The sequence below is a fragment of the Copidosoma floridanum genome, unplaced genomic scaffold (assembly GCF_036245765.1).
Source record: "Copidosoma floridanum isolate Cflo_tuat_1 unplaced genomic scaffold, Cflo_Japanese_pri ptg000009l, whole genome shotgun sequence".
In the NCBI taxonomy this organism is placed as follows: domain Eukaryota; kingdom Metazoa; phylum Arthropoda; class Insecta; order Hymenoptera; family Encyrtidae; genus Copidosoma; species Copidosoma floridanum.
The window spans coordinates 321,113-344,318 of NW_028321886.1; the positions used below are offsets into that span (position 1 = coordinate 321,113).

Sequence of the window (23,206 nt, forward strand, 5' to 3'; positions counted from 1 at the left end):
AAATGCATTATAATTGTACAGTAATACATAATTTCTTCGTAGATCTTTTCAATTTTATTCTTTAGACATACACCCTCTTAAATTTTTCAATTTTAGCTTAAAAGCATTTTTAACCATCAAATTCGAATAAAAGTTAAATTAACACGTGCCTTTAGATGCATTTGGATTTTTCATTTAAATAACATAAATTTGTGAATGATTTTTAATTCACTAGAACGAATTTAAAAAACTATTTCTTAAAATTATTCAAAATCCTTTATGTTATTTAAATGATCGATCCAAATGGATCTGTCAGCACGAGTTAATTCAATTTTCATTCAAGTTTTTATAATTAAGGTTTTTCATTTTAATCTATTAAGAGAATACAGTGGGTATATAAGTAAAAAATAAAATTTGAAGAGTAACGCACACCCATACATAGGAATAACAATATTAGATATTTCAAAACTTAAGGCTTTTTATGCAATACAAAAATAAACTATAATAACTCTCAATAGTTTAACACAAGACCACAGAGTATGGAAAGATTCAAAAGACAGTGTAAGTATAAATTCAAAGTAATATCAAACTTTTCAATGTTACCCTAGAAAATGTCACGAAGAGTTGATCGATGAAAATGATGTACATAAATCAGTCTTTGCCATCTCTGATGTAACTTTCCAAAATGGATACCTGCATAAGTGCAAAAGTATACGTAATCATCCACAAATGCGCAAAGAAAAAACGAAACCATCATGATCTCAAATGCGTTTGTTTTGCTCCCTCGATGTCGTTAAGTCTCTAAGCTTGACTCTTCTTCGAGGTTTTTCTGCAACAAAACACGCAATTATTCCAAGCGATGAACTATAGAACCAAAAATGACGATCTTTCAACTCCGACTCACTTTCCGAAATTCTCCGCCTCCTCTATCGTTTCCGGGAGCTCGCAATCCATGGTCTCCGGCAGCAGCAAACAGAGAGCCGCCCCAATGATCGGCCCGATGCCGAATACGAGAGGTGGCAGCCATTCATACTTGTGACCCTGCGTGAACACCCAAACACAGATATGTTACAAATTTAATTGGATCGCTACCAATTTGTTGAAAAAAAAAAAAAAAAAAAAAAAAAAAAAAAGCCACGTTACTCACAATGGTGGCAACGAAAGGAGCGATCATGCTTGCGATCCTCGCGCAAATACTGCCGGCACCAATGCCAATGTTCCTTACGACGGTCGGGAAAACTTCGCTGCTGTACAAGTAAACCGTGGGAAAGGAGAGCGACATGCCAGCTATACCGATAGTCGCCAGAATCACGTGTATCGTTTTGTTATCGAAGAATATGATCAGCAGCAGCGTCACCCCCGAGACAAAGCTACCACCCATGAGTATACGCAGCCGCGAGACCCTTGAGATCAGGAAGAGCACGATAAGGGTGCCGGGCAGCTCCACCGCCGCTGAAAAGTTAAGATGTGAAGAAAGAGGTCTTTTGATTGTTTTAAACTCTATAATAGGGTGACTGAATCTCATTTTTATGACTACTTGCGATTTTTAATCAATATCTCGGTAGAGCGAAAGTTGTTCGAGGACGAGATCAGAATAAGAAAGTGGTGATATATTATACTTTCACCGGTTACAAAATACACCGCATCATTTTTTGAACGATTTACCATGAATTATTATACAATAATCAAAGCCTTGGAACAAATTAAAAGAAGAAAAGGCCCTTTGTCGCACAGCAGCCCCAATAAAATTCGTCAAAAGTTGTCAACTCGAAGTTCGACTCGAAGTTAAAATTGTCAATACCCGAGATGGCCGAGTTGACGAACACATTGCCCTTTATCTGGCCGATGTACTGGGCCAGTCCGAAGAAGCACATGCCGCAGACGAACCAATTGACGCAGACGCAGATCGTCTTGAGGCATAGATTCGGGGTGCGGAACAAGTGCGTCACGTTGTACTTTTTCTCCTGATCGGATTTCTTTGACTGGGTGTAGCTGGTGCTGTAGGCCTCGATAGCCGCCGACACGTGACTCAAGGGGACATTGTTCTTCTCCGCAGCCTTCGTCAGTATCACCTCAGCCTCGCGCGTTCGTCCCACCGCCAGCAACCACCTCGGTGACTCGGGGATTATCCTTCAAAGTAATGAGTCGTATTTTTTGTATCTATAGTTTTGTGAATTTGGTTTTTTATTATTATTATTATTATTATTATTATTATTATTATTATTATTATTATTATTATTATTATTATTATTATTAGTAGTAGTAGTAGTAGTAGTAGTAGTAGTAGTAGTAGTAGTAGTATTTGTTTTAAATTAAACTAAACACAATGGTCATCATGCGATCATCTCGCGTCATGAAAATCCTTGGCGTTTTGCGTTCTCGCGTTGCACTCTGGTTGGCAGGTATATTTTACGCAATCTTTGTTAATGACACCATTTTGCGCCACCGCAATGTTAACATGTATACTCATAAACCACATCTATCAAGTACATCTCGTCCAAAGAACATATCTGGGTGTTATAAAATAGCAAAAGTATAAACATGTATAGTCAGCAAAAGGCACACAAATATTATTTAATTGCTCGACACAGATCACAATGTGCATTCCCAACTGTCCCGCGGCTGAATCAAAAAGTGCCGCTAGCTAATGCCCCAAGAGAGAATGAACCATAAAAGATATGAGTATACCCTCCTCGCCCCTCCGAACTCCCATCATATTGTTTTATTTGCAGTAGTCGGTGTGTCTCTAATCGAATAATCGTTTCCTCCGGGCAACTTTTCATTTTCGCCGCCCGACGACAAATTAATGTCTCCAATGAAACCATTGCGAAATCGAGAATACTGTGGACTCGCCTGCGTGCATGCGCATCCGCTTCCTTTGTCGATTGAAAGAATGCTTTATTGGTAAGTTTAATAAATATCGTAAAAAACGATTTTGAAAATGGACCTCGTATTGTCGTTTTATTTTATTTTTGTCAAGTTTTTCACACGCCATTTTTAAAAACTGCAACTCAAGATAAAATTTAATGGAGCTGTTTTATCGTAAAATATTTTTTGATTGTAATAAAAACTGATGCAATGAGAAGAATAGAAAATATGCTGGAATAGTGTTTCGTCATCTTGAAAATCACGGAAAGAAGATATAGCAACTGAATTTTTTTCCTTTTTTCCTTTTTTTATGTACCGGAAATTTGCGTGACATAAAGTCTATTATTTCGACCACGACATGCATCGTTTGCTCCAATTATATATATACTATACGTACGGGAAGCTACTAAAACCATCTCAAAATTGCATAAATAAATTTTTTGATGATTGCTGAGCTTCATCGTTTTACTATCTTTTCCTACTTAGTTAAGGGGGCGCCAAGTTATTTTTAAACTTTGAACCATCAAAGATTACTTGGTGGCATCCACACTTGTAATGATAAAATATGATAGATAGAAGGCATTACTAGCATTAGAGTGAAAATAGAGTTCGACAAGTGAGAAGCAAAGTCCGATAAGCCAGACGCGAGCATAATACTTACCAATAATAGGAGAGCAGGAAAATCGGTGGTATAGACACTGCCAGTTGAAATCCGTACCACGTGCGGGTTAAATAAGAGATCAGCGGATTCAACAGGAAGCCTATTAAAAATGGCACATGGAACAATACGGACAGTGGTGAGCGCCATTTGGGCCCCACAATTTCCATCACTGTGAACATCGTAAGTATATGCGTTAATGCATTTGGAAAAAATGTTGTATAAAAAAAAAAAAGTATGACAATTTTCTTTCTTATAGATTATTTTTCCCTAAACAAAGCAAAGACTCACGTAAAACGAAACTAATGAGCATGGAGCCGCCGGTGGCCACAGCAGCTATGAACTTGAACGTTAAGAACATCTCGTACCACGGCGAGTACACGGTCATTAGTCCGGCTAGAGTTTGCAGTAGTATCGCGATCATCAGGGGAATTTTTCGGCCAATTCTGAAATTTAATATTAACATGACAATTATAGAGGCTTTTGTCATGACATGAACATGAATAAGGAGTAGAGTACTAATGAGGGATTTATATTTACCTATCGGACATGGCACTGAAAATCATGTTACCAACGAGTATGCCGAACATAGTGCATGATTGAGCCAAGTTGGACAATTGTTCTCTATCGCAAACCAAATCCCACTGAAATCAACGTTCAATTTTTTTTTGGCTAATTTTTTAATGAAATTTATTCTATCTTGGTCTTGTATTGTATGCAAAACTTTAGCGCTATCATGTACATTTATATTCGTATGCACTGTGAAATCAATAAAATAGCTCATGAAGTGAATAAATAATAGAGATTTGTATAGAGTAAATAAAAAAGTTCAAAAAAATCACTCCAGCTAGGAATTCTTAACCGAACATCAATGTAAACTGTCACCTTTTACATATATCTCTAGAAAAATGAAAAAAAATTCGTAAATGCAAAGAAAAATGTCACATTTTTTATGCCTTTTTCTTAATGTTTAATGAATATTAAACCTATTCTTAATAATAATTTTTTTACATACATCAGATCACAATAAGAGAATTTTCTTTTATAATTTTTTCGTAAGTCCAGTGGTGGTTGAGTTAAAAATTATATTATAGCGATAAATTCAATATCCATAAGATCACTTATTTCATTAAAGCGTGTTTAATAACTATAAGCAGTTATAACTAATTTTTTTAAACGCCCAAGGCAAAAAAAGAGAAAGCAAAAGAAAAATGGAATCCAACCTGCGTGATGATCGTCTCCTTGAATTCTTTGCGATCGTAATGGAACTTGGTGCAACTTTGCATCGTGCCGTTACCAACATTGACCTCGCATTCATTGATCATCGTTTTATTATCGGTGGGTAGGGGTGAGACGCAAACAAAATCAATACGCGGCGCCAAAAAGACAATGGACAATTGGTTCCAGGCTACCGGGAATTTTACCAGAGACAGGGCGATTGCGATCATAATGTGCCAGGGTCCAAGCGAGCCCATCGCCTCCTGCACCAGGTCCACAGGGCCCTTTCCTGCAAAAGGGCGCGTTGATTTTTTTTTTTTTTTTTTTTTTTTTTAAGTACATCTTGATTAATGTTAAGAAAGACAATTGCGAGGGGGGAGGGTAATGTTGTGGAAGTTGGTTCGCAGGCAGAGTGGTGATACATTATGAATCAGGAGGGTGAAGTAAAATACAGTTTCAGAGCAATAGAGTTGATTAAATTAGATAAGCAATACGCGTGTGGTAGTTATCGTTCAGCCAAGAGATGCGTTTACTTTTTTTTACGATTACAATCATTAGAGTGGTTTACAAAAAATTTCAAGATTATGCATTGCCAAAGTAATGAAAAAAACATTTTTCGAATGTCATACATATTTCTCTAATATATACTATCGTTCTGCAAATAGTTACAATCTTTATAAAGTGCTCACGTATGCATAAAATGCACAAAAAGATTCAATACACGAAAATCAAAAAAAAAAGTCATACCCAGGATAGTTACAATGTACTCATTAAATTTATTCTGAATCTCAAACGGGCAGTCTTGTGCTGTGGTTTTATCCTCACATAGTTGTTTTCTCAACCACATAAGCATGTATACGCAAGCGACTGCTAAACCTAAGCGTGTCCCCGAGCAATTTTCTGAAACACGAGAGGATACGTTTGTGCGGACCGCAGCATTTTGCGATTTTGCAATTGTGATGTAAAAATACCATAAAGAAATAAAAAAAAAAAAAAAAGTTGCTCAATCGAGAAAACGAAAACAATCAAAACGCGCACGACTTTCTCCAACAAAATGGGTATAGCATATATTATAACCATACTCAAAACGCGCAAGATTGTCTTTAAGCTATTCATTGATGTTCATTATTCATCTTACGTGCGCAAATATTTACCATCAAACACGATTCACCGACAAAACAAGCGCTCCCAAAATATTTTAAAAAACTACTTCGCACATAAAGGTGGGCATAATTACTTTTTCAAATTTTTTTTAAACACAACACAATGTCACTGATATCGAGAAACTTTTTTTGCGTTATTACTAGCAAAAATCATATTTTCCGAAGGAAAAAAAAATAGTGTTTAAAAGTTCTACTTATATTTGTTAAAATATTTTTTAAGTAACTAAAAACATATGGAAATTTTTTGCTAAAATTTTTTTTTTATGTCGAGTACTTCATGCTAATTGTAAGAAGTAATCAAAAAAATCTCTACAATAAAAAGAGCATCGATTTTCGGCAATTTTTTTTTCAAAGATAAAAACCGCACTCCCACCTCTTTCAAACAACAAAACATCACCTCTGAACCACACCTGCGGTAGTTGCAAGACAGCAGAAGTCAACAGATAGCTTTCAGACGCAAGAAGTATGGGTGTAAAATAATATGCGATCACTTTATATACAAAATAGCAATCCACAAAGTAATGTATACCTGAAGTAGCTCCAGCGAACAAGCTGTACAGCTCGCATATGCATCATAGACACAACGATTTATCAAGCGGCCTGGCGAGGCCACTAAGTACGCGAGAGAATTTCATACGGCTGCGATTTCTCGCCTTGCTAACATTATGCATGCGCTATGCACGTCCACGTGTATATTTGTTATGTACAAGTACAAAGTACCTACAAAACTTAGCAGACTCGAGAGAAGAGAAAGACCAGCTCGGGCGCACATGCCTAAACTTAACGGGTCTTTTTCGTGGCCTCTCTCTCCCTTTCTTTCAAATATATGCCATCACCGCGAACTCGCGCCTTTTAATTTTTACAAGCTATGGCTACATAGTTTGAAGAAAAATAAACAAGTTTTTTTTATGCTCGTTTATTTGTTTATTTATTTTTTTATGATTAATAAATCAGCGATGTTCCACGGTACCGAGCACGAAAATCATTTATCTGTAAGTATATATGTTAAGTGTGCCTGTATAAGTACCTGTTTATAACGTACTTTATGACGTATGTTAATGATACTGCTGCGCAAACTATTTTTTATTTCCTTTTTTTTGATATCGTCCCCCCTGGCAACAAATTGCATTTCATGCCTGTGAAATATGTTTTATTTTATTTAAAAGTTAATTAAATTTGTCAAATTGAGGTATAATAATTATAATAATTATCATTAAAATTTAAATCACACAACGTTTTTCAGCTCTTTTAATAAAAGTAAAACATTTTTAAAGTACTATAAAATTACAACTCAATTGGTATTGTCTTTGCCCCATAATGTTTTTGTATTTACTAATGTTTGAGTGTACTTATTTTAGAGTAAGCGTATTACGTCATGTACCTAAAAAGTTTATAGACAGTATCCAGGAATAATCGCATTTGTTTGATAGATTTTTTTTGAGTTATTTCAATGATTAAATTAAATTTAAAATTTCCAAAATGCATTTAATTAATATATTTCATATCTGATCAAAAATTTAAAACATGTTACCTAATTTTCGAAAAAAATTAAATTATTTTTTAAATGTATATAGCTGTTAAAAACCACAAAAATTACGATGGACTGTAATTTCTTTGATTAACCTTATAGATTCTGGGCAATTCTGATTTTCAGATAGTGGGTAGAGCTCAGAAGAGCCTTATTTCAAAATAAATAATTATATAAATTTTTTCGAAGCCTTACATATAAACAGATAGATGCAATACAGTAAGATTTGTCTCGGATATAGACAGATATAGAGAGATAGGCAGAAAATTGAGTTAAGTAGAAGCTTATAAAGCTTGACGAAAATGAAAAAACAAAGTTAAAAAATTTTTTTTTGATTTGTCAATTCGTCCGAACAATACCAACAAAGTCTATCACAGAAGCATCAAAGAATCGAGGGAGCGATGATGCAATTGCCAAGAAACCGGAGAGGCATGCTGCCGGCTTAAAATTAGACCGAACGCTCCTCTGCTCCTTCTCCCGTGCACTTTTCCATAAAAAAAAGATCTCGCATGAGGTTGCTCCAAAATTAAAATGACAATAAATTTTCTGAAAAATCGGTAAGAAAATGTCACCTTTTTTCGATCTGCTCTGCATCTTCACCTCCTCCGTATCACCGGGATTCTGCATGATGAGACACACCGGCTCGGCTCTTTAATCGCGATACGCGCTTAGGTATGTGAGATGAGAGAGAGATGAGGACGACCGTAACAGTCGAAGGTGTTGGAGTCGACTGAGCCAAAGCTCTCTCAGAGCTCTCGATTCGCCGCTCTCCTACTCTCCTTTACAAGTACGTTTTCTTGGTACACGTACGTAACAAAACACACTCATACAAAATCTATCGAGACATTGGATTAGAAGGATTATTTTATACCGATCTCCGGCTCGATATGTATTAAGTGAGCTGGAGAAATTTGAGCGGCTCCTTCTTTGCCTTGATACAAGATAAAAGCCTTTTTTCATCCTTTGAATCGGATGGGACTAGAGATACTTTATTATCTCTACTTGGGAAGAAACAAATCGAAATCTAAGCGAGTTCGTTCTGAGCTCGTGACTTTCTTAATCGGTGCCATTTGCTAATGCTGCGGCTGAAAGTAAATTTTATGCAGGAATGCGACGCTGAGTAAATTTACGCATGATTTACTATCGTTTTCGTTTAATGGTGGTTTTATACGGCAGAAATTTTCATTCGAATTGCATGATTAAAGTAAAGCCATTCCTCGTGATAATTTATGCGCATAGAAAGGCTTTATCTAACAGAATTAAACTGGTGTGCGTTTTTCTCACGCCGTTCCTAAACAAACACATCCACGGCTTGTCCCCGTTACTTTCACAAAGTGCTGTCCACAGAGTAAGGTGTCACTTGTTCACACGTGGTGAAATAACTTTCGGTAGAGTTTTGTAGTGTTACACGAGCGTTTCAATCGATAAAACGATGATTAACTTTCACTCAAGTCCCATCAAAATGAAATAATACAATTTTTTATATTAAAAAGCTTTTATTATAAAAATATTACTTGCACTAAATATTTACATCTCACTATCATAATACTACGATTTAACTTATTTTTTGTGCCCTTAAAAGAAATTTGGACAGTATAATCGCACTTGAAATGTTAATGTAAAAATAAAAAGCTGTTCTAATTGTCACGAGCAAAAGCTGATAATTTGCTAATCACCGATCGCTTCGGTTCGTTGCTTTCGCTGCTCTCAACTTCGTCGATTTTCCTTTTTCTTTTAGCCTCTGCATCATCTGCTTCCAACTCGGAATTGTTTTCTGCATCTTTCGATATGTTATTATACATAGCAAAAGCTTTTTTTGTAAGCTCGGTCGCAGATAGGTCCGGCATCTTTTTTTCCAGGTTTGCCTTGTTATTGGAAAACCAATAGACAAACGATTCTTTGGCAGGAGTTTTAGGTTTCGTTGGTTTCGATTTTGGGGTAATTATTGGTGAAGGAGCAATTTTTGGTGGTTCTTTGATTTCATCCAGACCCAGAAGACCTGCAATGATCGATGAGAAAAACGTTAAATAAAAAAAAAATGAATAAAAAAATATCAAGTCACGTTACTACCTTTGGGTTCAAGTGTATTGTTTTTCTTTAAAAACGGATTACTTCTTCTACCAAACCTCGGACTTGGAGTCAAGGGCTTAATTTCAACATCAGGTGTTTTAAAGGACGGAGTTAGCAGTACAGGCTCTTCCTCTTCTGGCTCGACGCAATCTTTAAACATATCCTCTTGAGTTGATGATTTATTATCTTCTTCAAAATCTTTGTTGTCAGCAATAGTTTCGAATTTCCTGGCCAAGGGCACTTTGTTCATGTGTCTTGCGTACTTTATTGCCAGCTCTATAACTTTTTGCGAGGCTATTTGCTGGACCAAGTCGACTGCACGGAACTCGGCATTGTTACGCATAGCGGCCTGAAGAATAATAAATACAAATAATAATATTGCTCATTGTGCGGTTGCGTGTGTATTCATAATGGTGGTTTTCGATATTATGTCTCGAATACTTCCAGTACAATGATGAATTAGTAGACTTGATTAGCTAGTAGATTTTCAAAATCGAAAATAAATTAAAATTATGCACGAAAAATATTGATATTTCAAAGATATGTACAAGTATGGTACTTGTAAAAAAGAGAAAAAATTTAGTTAAAAATAAATAAGAATATTTGTAACGAAAAGCAAATACTCACAGCAATCAAGGCGAGCACAGCTTCTTTCTCGTCAGTCGGATTACTTCCAAGCTGCCAAACGACAGATTCCTTTTCTGTCTTTTCGCTTCCAGGCTCACAAAGTGGGATTGTCAACGGGATTTCTCCAACTATTGGACGCGGCGCCGTAGGTGGGTAATGACTACCTTTGCATAAAATACAACGTGCACTTCGATCGGACTCGCTGATGCCGATTATAAAGTAGTTGTCGAATTTTCCTTTGCTCTGATGTGAAATTTTTCAAGTGATTATTTTAAAAATGCAACGATATTTTGTCAACATATTCTTTAAAATTGAAAACATTAACTTGCCATTCTATTTGTATTAGCGGCAATTCTCCATAACGATGATTTTCTGTCAAAAATATTAATAATACCATCGGCATCCATAACAATGGGTGATCCGAGATCAGAAAATCCAAGCCACATTAAATTAGCAGCTGGCGAAAGTGGTACAGGCAACGTATTATTTTTCAAGTATGTACCACTTACACGAATCCATAGCAAACTCATAATCTGATCACCAGAAGTTCCTGTAATAATTATTGAACAATTATAACTGATTTATATTTATTTAGTTTAATATCATTCCAGAGTTGGACGACATTTTATCAAACAATCAAACTATTATTTCGAAACTTTACAGAGTTATTACCTATACTAGAATGATAAGCAACTGCCAGATTATTCCCATAGCCATTCATAGCAACAACTGGACCAGGCAAAGCTATAACTTCTCTCTGAGTACCACCAGTCATGAATATCCTCAAAGTTCTCAAGCTGGTTGCAACAGCAACAAAGTTACTTCCAGCAGCAACTGCCAATGCAGCTTCTCCATCAGGAAGATCCATGGTCCATTCTTTAGTTCCAGACCCCCAGCCTAATAATTTAAATGTTTTTCTTAAGAGAGTCCTCAAAGTTATAAAATTTAAAAACATTTCCTGATATATAATAGTTGCTGGCTTAATAAAATCTCGTCTTGCCTTGTAATGCTATCACAACAATTTTGCTTGGAGTATCATGAGATGGTGGTCCAGCCAGCACTAGAGCTTCAGAGGATAGTGCTGCCATTGTGTGCTGCAAGTGATTAATCATGTGCATGGAATGATGTACATTAAAATCGTGAAAATTGACTTCTATATTACTGTCTTCCCTGTCTTCTGACGTAAAACACATGACTATTCCTACATCATTCCAGACCTGTTTTTTACAACTTTAAGTTATTACTGAAACTATATTTTAGTACAACTAATATTTAAAATGAAAGTAATGTTGTCTTACCATATATCGAGATAAAAGATGAGATGGAGAAGAACCTGGCTGAAAGGGTTCTTGCAAATTAATTTCTGGCATGTAGTTTTTCTCATCATCTTTCTTTTCCGTTGCTACATCAGATACAGTTTTCTGATCCTCATCTAGAGCTACAGATGCTTTAATTTTGCTCAACGATATTACATTGTCATCATCCTCATCATCTGTATCATTAAAATCAAGGTTGCTGTCAGCTGTGTCTCCATTAATTATAGGATCTGCTGCCAGATCACTGAGGGTCCTGTCTTCTTTTGCCACTTGCTAAACAAAGCATTCAAGTGAAATATATACACTTTTTAATACAAATATTAATTTTGTTTGGAATTTTTACTTACAACTTCAATACAGCTGAGCTGACCTAGAGCATCGCAAAACGCAATTTCTTTGGGTTCATCTGGATGCCATGCAAGAGAAGTGATTTTAGCATTTTGTTGATGTTCAACATATCCAACCAGCTCTTTACTTTCGACGTTCCAAACAATTACTTCACCATAACTAGAACTTGCTGCCAACATGGTTCCACAATCAGAAAATTTACAAATACTTAATTCCTAAAAAATTTAGTCACAATATTAGAAAAATTTAATTTAGTAACAGAAAAATATCCCAAATAAGTACAGACGTTTTTTATTTCTACAGCTCGTAATTTAAAGACTTCTTTCCAAGAAGATCTTTCCACAACAATTACTTCTCTGCCCTGTGGGTAAGCGAGATATTCTCCATTCTTACAACTGAAGGATGGAACACCATAAACTTTAGCTGTGAAAAAGGAATTGCATTTTGGAACAACATTGTTCCAAGTATGAACTGATCTCTTGTCCTTAATACTCCATACTCTGACTGTGCCATCACCACTTGAAGATGTCTAGAACATTTTAAAGGTAGAAACGTAAAATTATAAAAAAAAATAAAAACTCAAGTTACTCCTTAGCTATTACATAAAACATACAATAAATTCTTCTTGTGGGTCAAGTGACAAGCCGAATACTGGAGCTTCATGACCACTTAATTCAAAATTGTATTTTGTACTAATATTTGAAACTTGAATTTTCATATCACTAGAAAAAAATAAAAACTTAAAGTAAAAAAAAAAATATCAAGAGAAAAATGAAAATTCATGTTATTTTACCAGGATCCAGAAACAATCAAGTTGCTGTTTTTGGCAGTAGCTAGTGCACATACAGTAGCAGAAAACCTAGTGACAATCCCTTCTTTTTCGAGTTCTGGGTGATTGAGGATTTGCACTGTATTATTATCAGTCCCAACATAAAGTTTGCCATTCTAAAAAACAAGTACAAGATTTAACAATAATAATAATCATATAAAAGCAGAAGCACAGAAGCAGAAAATTTGCCAGTTAAACAAATTACTTTGGACACTACAATTGTAGCTTGCTCAGAAACACAACTGGCTGATGGATCATCATCCATTAAATTAACCCATGACCTAACGTCTCCATCTGTACCACAAGTGATAAGCCGGCCTCTGGAAAAACAAGGTGTATAACATATTAGAGGAATTCTTGAATAACTTGAAGAAAAAAATAATCTAAGTACTTACTCATCTTCAGTAAAATAACAAACGTCAGTATGCCCCTCAGGATGGGCATAACGCATTGGTTTTCTGATGAGCGGCATTTTCAACAAATCTCCTTCGAACAATATTTCCTTAAAATCCTGTATTTATTGGTCGAAAAGATGGTAATGTTTAATTACAAAAAAGTAAAAAATACACATGAACTTTGGAGAACTATTCGATCATCTTCACGTGCGGCATCGCATAACCACACCAAAAACATCAGCTGGTTCGTATGTCAACACCAAAAAATTAGCTTGACCGTATTGAAATGACCGGAAACAATCAATTTTACTTGGTTATTGTAGCTAAATTATTGAATGTCAAGATCTTGTAACAACCACAAGTCTAAAATTTTTCTTAGCTTGGTCAAAAGAGTAATGTGTCGCATACTTAGTTTGCCGCCCGATTTCCTCTTCTCAGAGTGCTCTCTGCCATTGGCGGATTGGCGCACAACCGCGCATGGGTAATACAAAATTTAAAAAAAAAAGATATATTTATTTTTTTTTTATAATTTTGTGATATAAAATTCAATGTCTGTAGGTGTTTAAAATATGTGACCCTCTCTCTACGTCCCATAACTACCCTCGAACAATTTATAGTAAAAATATTATAGGTTTTTCGCTCAAGTGAAGGTTAATTACTTGGGCTTCAAGTAAATTATTACATAAATGGGAAAATATTTTATTTATTCTAATTTTTTTCTCTTTTTGTTATATCAACACAAAAGAGAGAATAAAGATAAAGAATTTACCCTGACCTTTTAAAACTGTACCTAACACCCAATTTTGAAGAAAAAATAACAATCAACAAATGTATTGGTCAATTATTTACTACTATTGTATTTTTTTCAAGAACCCACCCTTCTTTAATTTAGTACACTGTAGTATATAATATATATAGTATTAAATCAACTTATTTTTATTTTAAATTAACAATACTGAAATAATAAACTATGTTTTCATGCTAACGGAGTTTTTTCGTGGAATTTTCATATAGACATCAGTGGTGTTTGGTGTATTTTTTAGGAGAACTTCACTTCACGTGGACATACTTCATTTGAAAAAGTAGCATTTTTCTTTAAAATTCCTAACCTTATATCCACGTAATTACGTGGATTTGGTGCGAATAGACACAGCGCAAACAAAAACACCATGTACTCGATCATCAAGACAACGCATCCAGCGACCGGAGTCGAGCACGCAATCACTTGCAACTTCTTTAATCGCGCTGAAAAATGCCTCGTCGTCGCGGGTGCGAACATCATTCGCGTCTTTCGTCTCATCCCCAATGTTGATCCGGCTAAGAAGGAAAAATTCACCGGTACGTTGACATTTACAAGCATAAACGATGGACCCTCTATTTCTTGATCTATTAAAGGATAACTTGTATTATTTTCGTCTAGCCTTTTTCTTTTCCATTACATTTGGTTGTTTGTTTGTTTGATGCACAGAGTCAAGGCCACCAAAAATGAGGCTGGAGTGTCTAGCTCAGTATACTCTGCACGGCAATGTCATGTCAATGCAGGCTGTCCACCTGATTAATTCTCCCCGGGATTCTTTGCTGCTTAGCTTTCGAGAGGCTAAACTTTCGGTCGTAGAGTACGACCCAGAAAGTCATAGCCTCAGGACGGTTTCGTTGCATTACTTTGAAGAGGAAGAGATCAAGGTTTGTGAACTTGCAAGCTTATAATCTCTGTGGAAATAGTCAGCTGCATCATCTGCAATAAAAGCCAGTTTATGAAGCTTATCAAATAATACGGTCTAATTCAGCCACTTTTACTTCAACATCAATACAACTGGCATTAGGTTTATAAAGCTTGAAGATTATGTGGCTACATTGCCTGCAATTATTCATATTTATTGTACAGTGTTGCACCTCTATTGAACTTGTCATCAATAGCCTTATGATATTTTATATAAATGACTTCTCTTCCTTATTTTTGACTAAAGAAACATTTAATAACTGCACTATCAAGAATTATGAAACATGATAACTTTCACTTAAAATTATTACCTCCTAAAAAAATTGTACATCTATTAAAAGTAGACACTACTGAAATTTTATATAATAGGATGGCTGGACAAATCACCATCACATACCAATCGTCAGGGTGGACCCTGAAGGGAGATGCGCTGTAATGTTAATCTATGGCAGAAAGTTAGTGGTCTTGCCTTTTCGTAGAGATCCAATTTTAGATGAAGGAGATTTACTGGATAATCCAAAGTCTAGTAAAACGCCTATTTTATCCTCCTACATGATTGTTTTGAAAACATTAGAAGAAAAAATGGATAACATAATAGACTTGCAATTTTTGCATGGTTATTACGAACCTACATTATTAATTCTCTACGAGCCAGTAAGAACTTTTCCTGGGTAAGTTTTGTTTTAGTTTGAAGAATTAATTAACTAAAATGTAAACCATAAAAATGATTCTTACAAATTGTTTATTTTCACAGTCGAATAGCTGTAAGACAAGATACTTGTGCTATGGTAGCAATATCATTAAATATTCAGCAGAAAGTGCATCCAATCATTTGGTCTGTTTCAAATTTACCTTTTGATTGTTACCAAGCAGTACCTGTCAAAAAACCTCTCGGTGGCACATTGATTATGGCAATCAATTCTTTAATTTATTTGAACCAAAGTATTCCACCCTATGGAGTATCTTTAAATAGTTTATCTGATAACTGTACAAACTTTCCTCTCAGTATGTATCCAGCAAGTTTATATACAATTTAATTGAATTAGTATGTATTTCTGGCCACATAAATATATTACTTTTATTTTTCAGAACCCCAAGAAGGCGTCAAAATAAGCTTAGAAGGTTCTCAAGTCGCATTTATTTCACCAGATCGTCTGGTGATATCATTAAAGTCAGGAGAACTGTACGTGTTATCTCTTTTTGCTGACAGTATGAGATCTGTTCGTGGATTTCACTTTGACAAGGCAGCTGCTAGTGTTTTAACTTCCTGTGTAAGTATGATTACAACTTCACTCATAATTAAACTATGAGATAAGTTTCAGTAATTTTAATTTTACTACAATAATAATCATCATTTCAGGTATGTGTATGTGAAGATAATCATTTGTTTCTTGGGTCTCGACTAGGAAATTCCCTGTTATTAAGTTTTACAGAAAAGGAAACTGAACGGATCAATGACATAATGATACTAAAAAATTCTCTTAATAGCAACATGGACGAGCCAGCTAGTAAAAAATCAAAACAAGACTTTTTAGAAGACTGGATGGCATCTGACGTCAAAGATATTGAAGATCCTGAAGAATTAGAAGTGTATGGCAGTGAAACGCAAACATCTATTCAAATCGCTTCTTATATTTTTGAAGTGTGTAATTATTTTCTATTTTTAAGATTAAAAAAAAAACTTATTTATTATATTTTGTATTATTTAAAATTTTGCGCTTAGGTACGTGACACTTTATTAAATATTGGACCATGTGGAAACATATCCATGGGAGAACCCGCATTTTTATGCAAAGAATTTGCAACCGGTCAAGAACCTGATATTGAATTGGTAACGACTTCAGGTTATGGTAAAAATGGAGCCCTTTGTATTCTTCAGCGATCTATTCGCCCAAAGGTAAAAAACGTTAAATCATAGATAAATAATCCAAATGAATCAATCATTACCTATACTTTTTTTTGTAGATATTAACGACTTTTGATTTACACGGTTATGAAAACATCTGGACTGTAGTTGATTCAACTATTAATGAAAATCGTGGACGAACAGAAAATGAAACCAGTCACGGATTTTTAATTTTAACTCAAGACGACTCTACGATGGTAACTTAATTTTTTAGTGATTAACGACCTCAAAAAAAACTTGGATGATGACAAAAAAAATAATTTTCCAATAGGTACTTCAGACAGGACAAGAAATTAACGAGGTGGTCGATAAGCTCTCTGGCTTTAGTACTCAAAGCACAACAATATTTGCTGGTAATCTTGGATCTAATCGATATATTATTCAAGTGACGCAAATGGGTGTACGGTTATTGCAGGGCTTAAAACAAGTTTGTATAAAAAATATAACACTAACAAAATTAATACCAATAATATTAGACAATTCAAATAACGCTCAAACTAATTATTTAAGATTCAATACAAGCAAATGGATATGGGATGTCCTATTGTTCACGTGAGCTGTGCTGATCCGTATGTAATCTTACTTTTTGAAGATGGACAAGTTCATCTTGTAACACTCAAAGAGAGTAGGGGCACAGCGTGGCTACAAGTGCAAACAATCAATTTGATGTTCGTAAGTATATTTGCTGACTTGAGAAATGTAGTTTTTTTTTCAAACATTTTTATCTATCTATTTGAAAAAATTCTCTATTCTTTATCAACTTCAGCGGCCACAAATAGAGGCATTGTGTGCATACCGAGATGTAAGTGGCTTGTTCACCACTGTATTACCAGAAGAAGTGCTAGATGACCTGGAAAATGATAATTCAGATGAACCAGAAATTATTGAAAGTGTAGACAATGAAGAGGAGTTGTTGTATGGTGATAACTCTGCATTCCAAATGCCAGCACCACCAAATCCAAAACAACCAGAAGCGACGAAAAAAACTCCTTGGTAAGATGTTAAAAAATTTACTCACAATTACGTTTTTTAAATTTTCCTTTGTTATTTTTAGGTGGCAGCAGTATTTGCAAGAAATAAGGCCTACGTACTGGCTTTTTATTTACAGAGATAGCGGAACATTAGAGGTTTACTCGTTACCGGACATACGTTTGTCTTATTTGGTAAAAAACTTTGGTTTTGGTCAAAACGTACTCCATGACAGTATGGAGTTTACGACTGTACAAAGTACACCGACCACTGAACCCGTTAATCCTGAGTGGCAGGTAAATGGAAAAATATTTGTAAATTATTCAGAATATATTATAAATTTTAAAAATGTGCAGGTACGTGAAATGCTAATGGTCGCTTTGGGACACCATGGTAACAGACCTATGCTTCTAGTGCGTCTTAACAACGAAGTACAAATTTATCAAGTGTATAGATATCCAAAAGGCTATTTAAAACTACGATTCAAGAGGATAGAGCACAATTTCATTGTTGGATTTGCGAGGTAATAAAATAAACTTATAACGATATTATTAAAATGTACCTGTACTCATCTAATTCATTTCATCTACAGAATTGAACCAAAGGATGAAGACATGCACAGAATGGACAACACAAAATTGTGTATGATAAGGTACTTTGGCAACATAGCTGGTTATAACGGAGTCTTCATTTGTGGTGATTATCCTCACTGGCTCTTCTTAACTGGTTGCGGAGAATTACGAGCCCATCCCATGAGCATTGATGGGCCTGTAAAAGCATTCGCACCTTTTAACAATATTAACTGTCCCCAAGGCTTTTTATATTTAAATAGAAAGGTATAATTTATATTGGATTCCAGATTTCAATTCATACATTTATTTCTATCGATTTTTTTTTTTTTTTTCAGGACGAATTAAGAATTTGTTGTTTGCTGACGCATTTATCCTATGATGCTCCATGGCCTGTGAGAAAAGTGCCTTTACGTTGTACGCCTCACTTTGTAACGTATCATCTTGAAAGTAAAACTTATTGTGTGGTAACAAGTATAAGCGAGCCTCTAAAAAGTTACTATAGGTTTAATGGAGAAGACAAGGTATACATTACACTAGACGTATGATAAATCAGAAAAAAATATATCTACAGCAATAATTCATTCATAGGAATTTACGGAAGAAGAAAGGAATGATAGATTTATATATCCAAACCAAGAACAGTTTAGCATAGTATTATTTTCGCCAGCCAAATGGGAACCCATTCCAAATACAAAGTTTGATTTGGAACAGTGGGAGCATGTGACGTGTTTAAAAAACGTTTCTCTGGCTTATGAAGGAACACGATCTGGTTTAAAGGGATACATTGTCATTGGAACAAATTACAATTATGGAGAAGACATTACTAGTAGAGGTCGGATACTTATATTCGATATTATTGAAGTCGTTCCTGAACCAGGTCAGCCTTTAACTAAAAATAAGTTTAAGCAAATATATGCCAAGGAACAAAAGGGACCTGTCACTGCTATTACTCAGGTTTCCGGCTTCTTAGTGTCAGCTATTGGCCAAAAGGTTTTTACATTTCATCTCTTAATTCAATTTTTTTTCTAAAGTTGTATACTAATCAGTCAAATTTTTACAGATTTACATATGGCAACTCAAAGATAATGATTTAGTCGGAGTTGCATTTATTGATACTCAAATTTACGTGTGCCAGATGCTTAGCATTAAGAGTTTGATTCTTGTGGCCGATATATATAAATCTGTGAGCTTGTTAAGGTTTCAACAAGAATACAAAACCTTGTCTTTAGTTAGTCGTGTAAGTAGTACAAAAAATTCGTAATATTATCAGTTATACTACAAGTGGTTGACATGTATGATATTTTGTATAACTTTTTCAGGATTTTAGAACCACAGAAATTTATGCAATAGAATATTTAATACAAAATAATGAATTAGGATTTATTGTGGCTGATGGTGAGAGCAACATTGCAATTTTTTCGTATCAGCCTGAATCCTCTCAAAGTCTTGGAGGCCAAAAATTAATTAGAAGAGCAGACATACACTTAGGACAAAAGATCAACACATTTTTCAGAATAAAATGTAGATCAACAGATTCAGCAAACCCAAATAAACAATTTTCTGGGGCTGACAAAAGACACATAACGATGTATGGTAAGTAGTCAGAAGATAAACAGTAAATTTCTAGATGAGTGTTTATTTTGATCATACCATACATTGAATTTAAATAATTGCAGCAACATTGGACGGTAGCCTTGGTTACATTCTCCCAGTCCCCGAAAAAACTTATCGACGTTTGCTCATGTTGCAAAACTTATTGGTTAGTCACTTATATCACACGGCAGGATTAAATCCAAAGGCTTATAGAACATTTAAAAGTTCCTTAAGAATGCAAGGTAATCCTGCCAGAGGAATCATTGATGGTGATCTTGTAATGAAATACTTGGACTTGTCAATCAATGATAAATCTGAAATTGCGAAAAAAATTGGTACAGGAACACACGAAATCATTGAGGATATGCATGAAATATACAAGCAAACGTCTCATTTTTAAATAAAGCCCTTTAGGGTTTTCATCAACTTTGTATATAATTTATTGTACATTGAATAGTTCTAAGTAAATAGGCGATTTTTAATTGAAAAATGTTTTTTCGTATGTATTTTGCCATCACTTTCTCTAAAGTCAGCGTTTTAAAAAGGTGTCATTAAGCTGTTATTATTTCTATCATTGATTATTTTTAATTGTATTTATAGACTTCCATAACTCTTATCGTTCAAAAAATCAATATGGGAAAAAAAAAACAAAAACAAAAAAAATAGTAAGACAATTTCGACAATTAAACTGCACCACCGAGTAACATTATAAACTATACAACGTACATTAATTTAAAATGGGAAAGGAATTCCACGACCAAATAAAGAGTTACATCGGAAATTCTCGCTTGCGCAGCTTTAACAGTTTTGTTTAAAATGCATATAAACAACATTATACAAATAAAAAATGTTTAGAAAGCATCCCGGCTCTAATATACATCAACACCTATAATATAAATCAATAACCACGGAGTCTATGATGTCATGGACAGTCATACATCCATATGTTGTATAATTAAAAATTCTATGGTTTTCGCATTATGGGGTTTAATACTGTAGGATTTGTTAGATATGTGGTTAAAGGATCTGGAATAACAGGGCCATTAGGTGAAAGTACCTACATTTTGTAATTTTCTGGGGGCCTGGAGAGCAGCTAGAGTATATACATATCTCTGCTTCTCCCCACTATCCTTATACCCCACCCTCTGATTTAATTTATAAATTTCATAATGTGTATTTAACAAACACAAAACATTCCTTTGAAGCTTAAAAGTACTAGGACTGAAAGTACAACTGAAATAAATATTGGGAAATCAATGGAAAAGAACGAGATTAAATATTTCGATAAGACTTGAAAAAATACAAGATTTTGTTGTTCTTTGCAAATTTTTATTTCCCTTTTTATTACATTAAAAGGAAAAATATATAATATAACTCAAGGTAGTTAAATAATCGGTTTTATCAGAAAATATGATAAATGTGAAAGTTTCTAAATTCTATTTTTCCACGCCGCCCAGGAGGCAAATAGATCTACTTAATACTTGTAAAATATCTAACAAAACCAAGTTTGAAATACATTTTATGGTATATTTTACAAGTACAAAGTAATTGGCGCGTTGACCTTTTTTTGTCAGTATTATTTTAATAATAATGTAAGATTTTTCAATGGATGCATGTTCTTATATGAGATGGTATAATTGCATGTAACCATTTAAACTTTACATTAAAATTAAATAATAAAAACCGTGGTGGTCTTCGCCAGTAGCCCTACGCATCCACGAAAAAACAGAACTCCCTACCTAACACAACTTGAAGAAAAAATAATAACAACCAATTGATGAATTCATTGAATTTTTAATTTTCAGAGAAACTATAGTTAGGGTACACATGAAATGTACAAACAACATGTACACGCTGTCTCTGATGAAATTTGTGTAAATCGACTGTAAAATAAAGAGTTGTAAATAAATATGCAACTTAGAAATAAAAAATTTTTGTTAACATACTACTTTTTAATTAGCATTTAAACTATTTTCTTTATAGATTAATAATACTTACTACGAACCTTATTTTTCTACCATCATCCCTTTTTATTTTTATTAAATCGATTCTGTAATCTTGATCGTTCAAAACACCACTTTAAAAATTAACTTATAGAAAATTTATAGAATTTAAAAAATTTCCACTATTGAAAGTTAGAAAACGCAAACGCAACCCTAAACGCATATCAAATCGGGATTCCTGAGTTAAAAATTGTATTAATAAAAACGCAATTACGAAATCGTTTACGTTGGATAAATACTTATAGTTACAAATTAGGAAAGCGATCTGTCGCTTTGTCGCAACATTGCGTTTACTACGATTTGGGCTTTAGTTTTAAACATTGTATGCATACACTGAACGTGCGCATTTTAATATATTGCTGATATCAAAATAATATATCATTGGAGAAATTATGCATCAATAAAATAAAATATATGTTATAAATTATGAGAATTATGTTATAAATATACATGTATAAATTTTGATGTAGAAAAATGCACTTACATTCAAATTAGAAATAACATAGGATATTTTCATAATTCATTAATAAAATATAATAAAAATGTGATAAATAAAATTGACTCTTTCTTTAGGTAAGAAGACTATTGTTTCACATAGCTTTTAGTTACCATTTTAGATAACCATCAGCAGTTAACGTAAAAAATGTGTACATATACTCGAAACACTTTATACTTGTCGGAACAATTTGTTAACATACGTTCAATATCGTAAATAACCTATAATTGACTATAATTATAATATAAAAACTTGCTCTTGCTGTCACTCACTAGGTACGTTATATTTAGAAATGCTCCGACAGATATTAAATGCTACGGGTGTACAATTGTCAATAAAATATATATTTCATATAACATATATGAAGGGCGAGGGAACTAATAGACGTTTTAAATTTGATAGGAAATAAAAAAACAGCAAAGTAACTGTTAACCCGACAAATTAAAAAAAAAAAAAAAAATAATAAAATTAATTTACTTTAATCAATGATATGTCAAACAAAAAAGACAGCAAATAAATACTTTGAGCTAAAGTTATAATAAATTGTTTATTTATAAATGAATAGAAAAAAGTAAAAACGTTAATTCTATATTACTAAACGTTACGTAAAAAATCATACGAAACTTTACGATTTAAAAAAAGTTCAACATTGAAATCTCAAAAAGTATGACATGAACATTTTCGAATGGGGGGAAAAAAGGGAGGAGACAAATTGTTAAGTAGATAAATATGATATACTTACGATGTCATTAAATATACATGAGAAGGTGGCTTCATCGTTACGACCGTACCAAGAGAGAGGCTCTAGGTATATATCTAGCAAAGATTGAAAGTCTATGTTTCAGGCTTACATAATTAAATCAATTGACTACCCATTTCAATAATAATTAGATGACTTTATATAAGTAATCTCTGTAATAAAAAAAATCTGGAGTTTTTGAAAAAAAA

The 23,206-nt window shown here is 34.0% G+C and overlaps 3 protein-coding genes across 4 annotated transcripts; 1 reads left to right on the forward strand and 2 right to left on the reverse strand.

The window, feature by feature from the left end:
- Positions 1-55: 55 nt before the first annotated feature.
- LOC106643329 (organic cation transporter protein-like) lies at positions 56-8,124 on the reverse strand. Its single transcript, XM_014358418.2, has 9 exons — positions 7,987-8,124; positions 4,729-5,012; positions 4,046-4,149; positions 3,797-3,951; positions 3,509-3,677; positions 1,781-2,109; positions 1,127-1,431; positions 884-1,020; positions 56-808 (listed from the first exon to the last, which is right to left on the reverse strand). Exons 1-9 carry the CDS (start codon positions 8,039-8,041, stop codon positions 781-783), a joined length of 1,566 nt encoding a protein of 521 aa, XP_014213904.1. The 5' UTR covers positions 8,042-8,124; the 3' UTR covers positions 56-780.
- An 812-nt stretch (positions 8,125-8,936) lies between these two features.
- LOC106643343 (Chromosome transmission fidelity 4) lies at positions 8,937-13,422 on the reverse strand. 2 transcript variants are annotated; one of them, XM_014358437.2, is made up of 13 exons: positions 13,000-13,422; positions 12,810-12,924; positions 12,569-12,720; positions 12,389-12,497; positions 12,062-12,304; positions 11,775-11,990; positions 11,410-11,700; positions 11,112-11,328; positions 10,784-11,008; positions 10,441-10,661; positions 10,112-10,354; positions 9,485-9,833; positions 8,937-9,413 (listed from the first exon to the last, which is right to left on the reverse strand). In XM_014358437.2, exons 1-13 carry the CDS (start codon positions 13,074-13,076, stop codon positions 9,052-9,054), a joined length of 2,820 nt encoding a protein of 939 aa, XP_014213923.2. In that variant the 5' UTR covers positions 13,077-13,422; the 3' UTR covers positions 8,937-9,051. The 2 variants fall into 2 exon arrangements, with proteins under 2 accessions (XP_014213923.2, XP_089445487.1); XM_089589361.1 differs by having other exon boundaries at positions 11,410-11,696; positions 11,771-11,990.
- Positions 13,423-14,073: 651 nt separating this feature from the next.
- Positions 14,074-21,637, forward strand: CPSF1 (cleavage and polyadenylation specificity factor subunit 1). The gene is made up of 19 exons (XM_014358422.2): positions 14,074-14,337; positions 14,468-14,682; positions 15,089-15,390; positions 15,474-15,724; positions 15,809-15,990; positions 16,080-16,361; positions 16,443-16,616; positions 16,685-16,822; positions 16,897-17,052; positions 17,136-17,297; positions 17,392-17,618; positions 17,680-17,890; positions 17,951-18,117; positions 18,187-18,430; positions 18,502-18,687; positions 18,755-19,156; positions 19,227-19,403; positions 19,486-19,759; positions 19,843-21,637. The coding sequence occupies exons 1-19, from the start codon at positions 14,169-14,171 to the stop codon at positions 20,157-20,159; spliced, it is 4,236 nt and encodes a 1,411-aa protein (XP_014213908.2). The 5' UTR covers positions 14,074-14,168; the 3' UTR covers positions 20,160-21,637.
- The last annotated feature ends 1,569 nt before the right edge of the window (positions 21,638-23,206 follow it).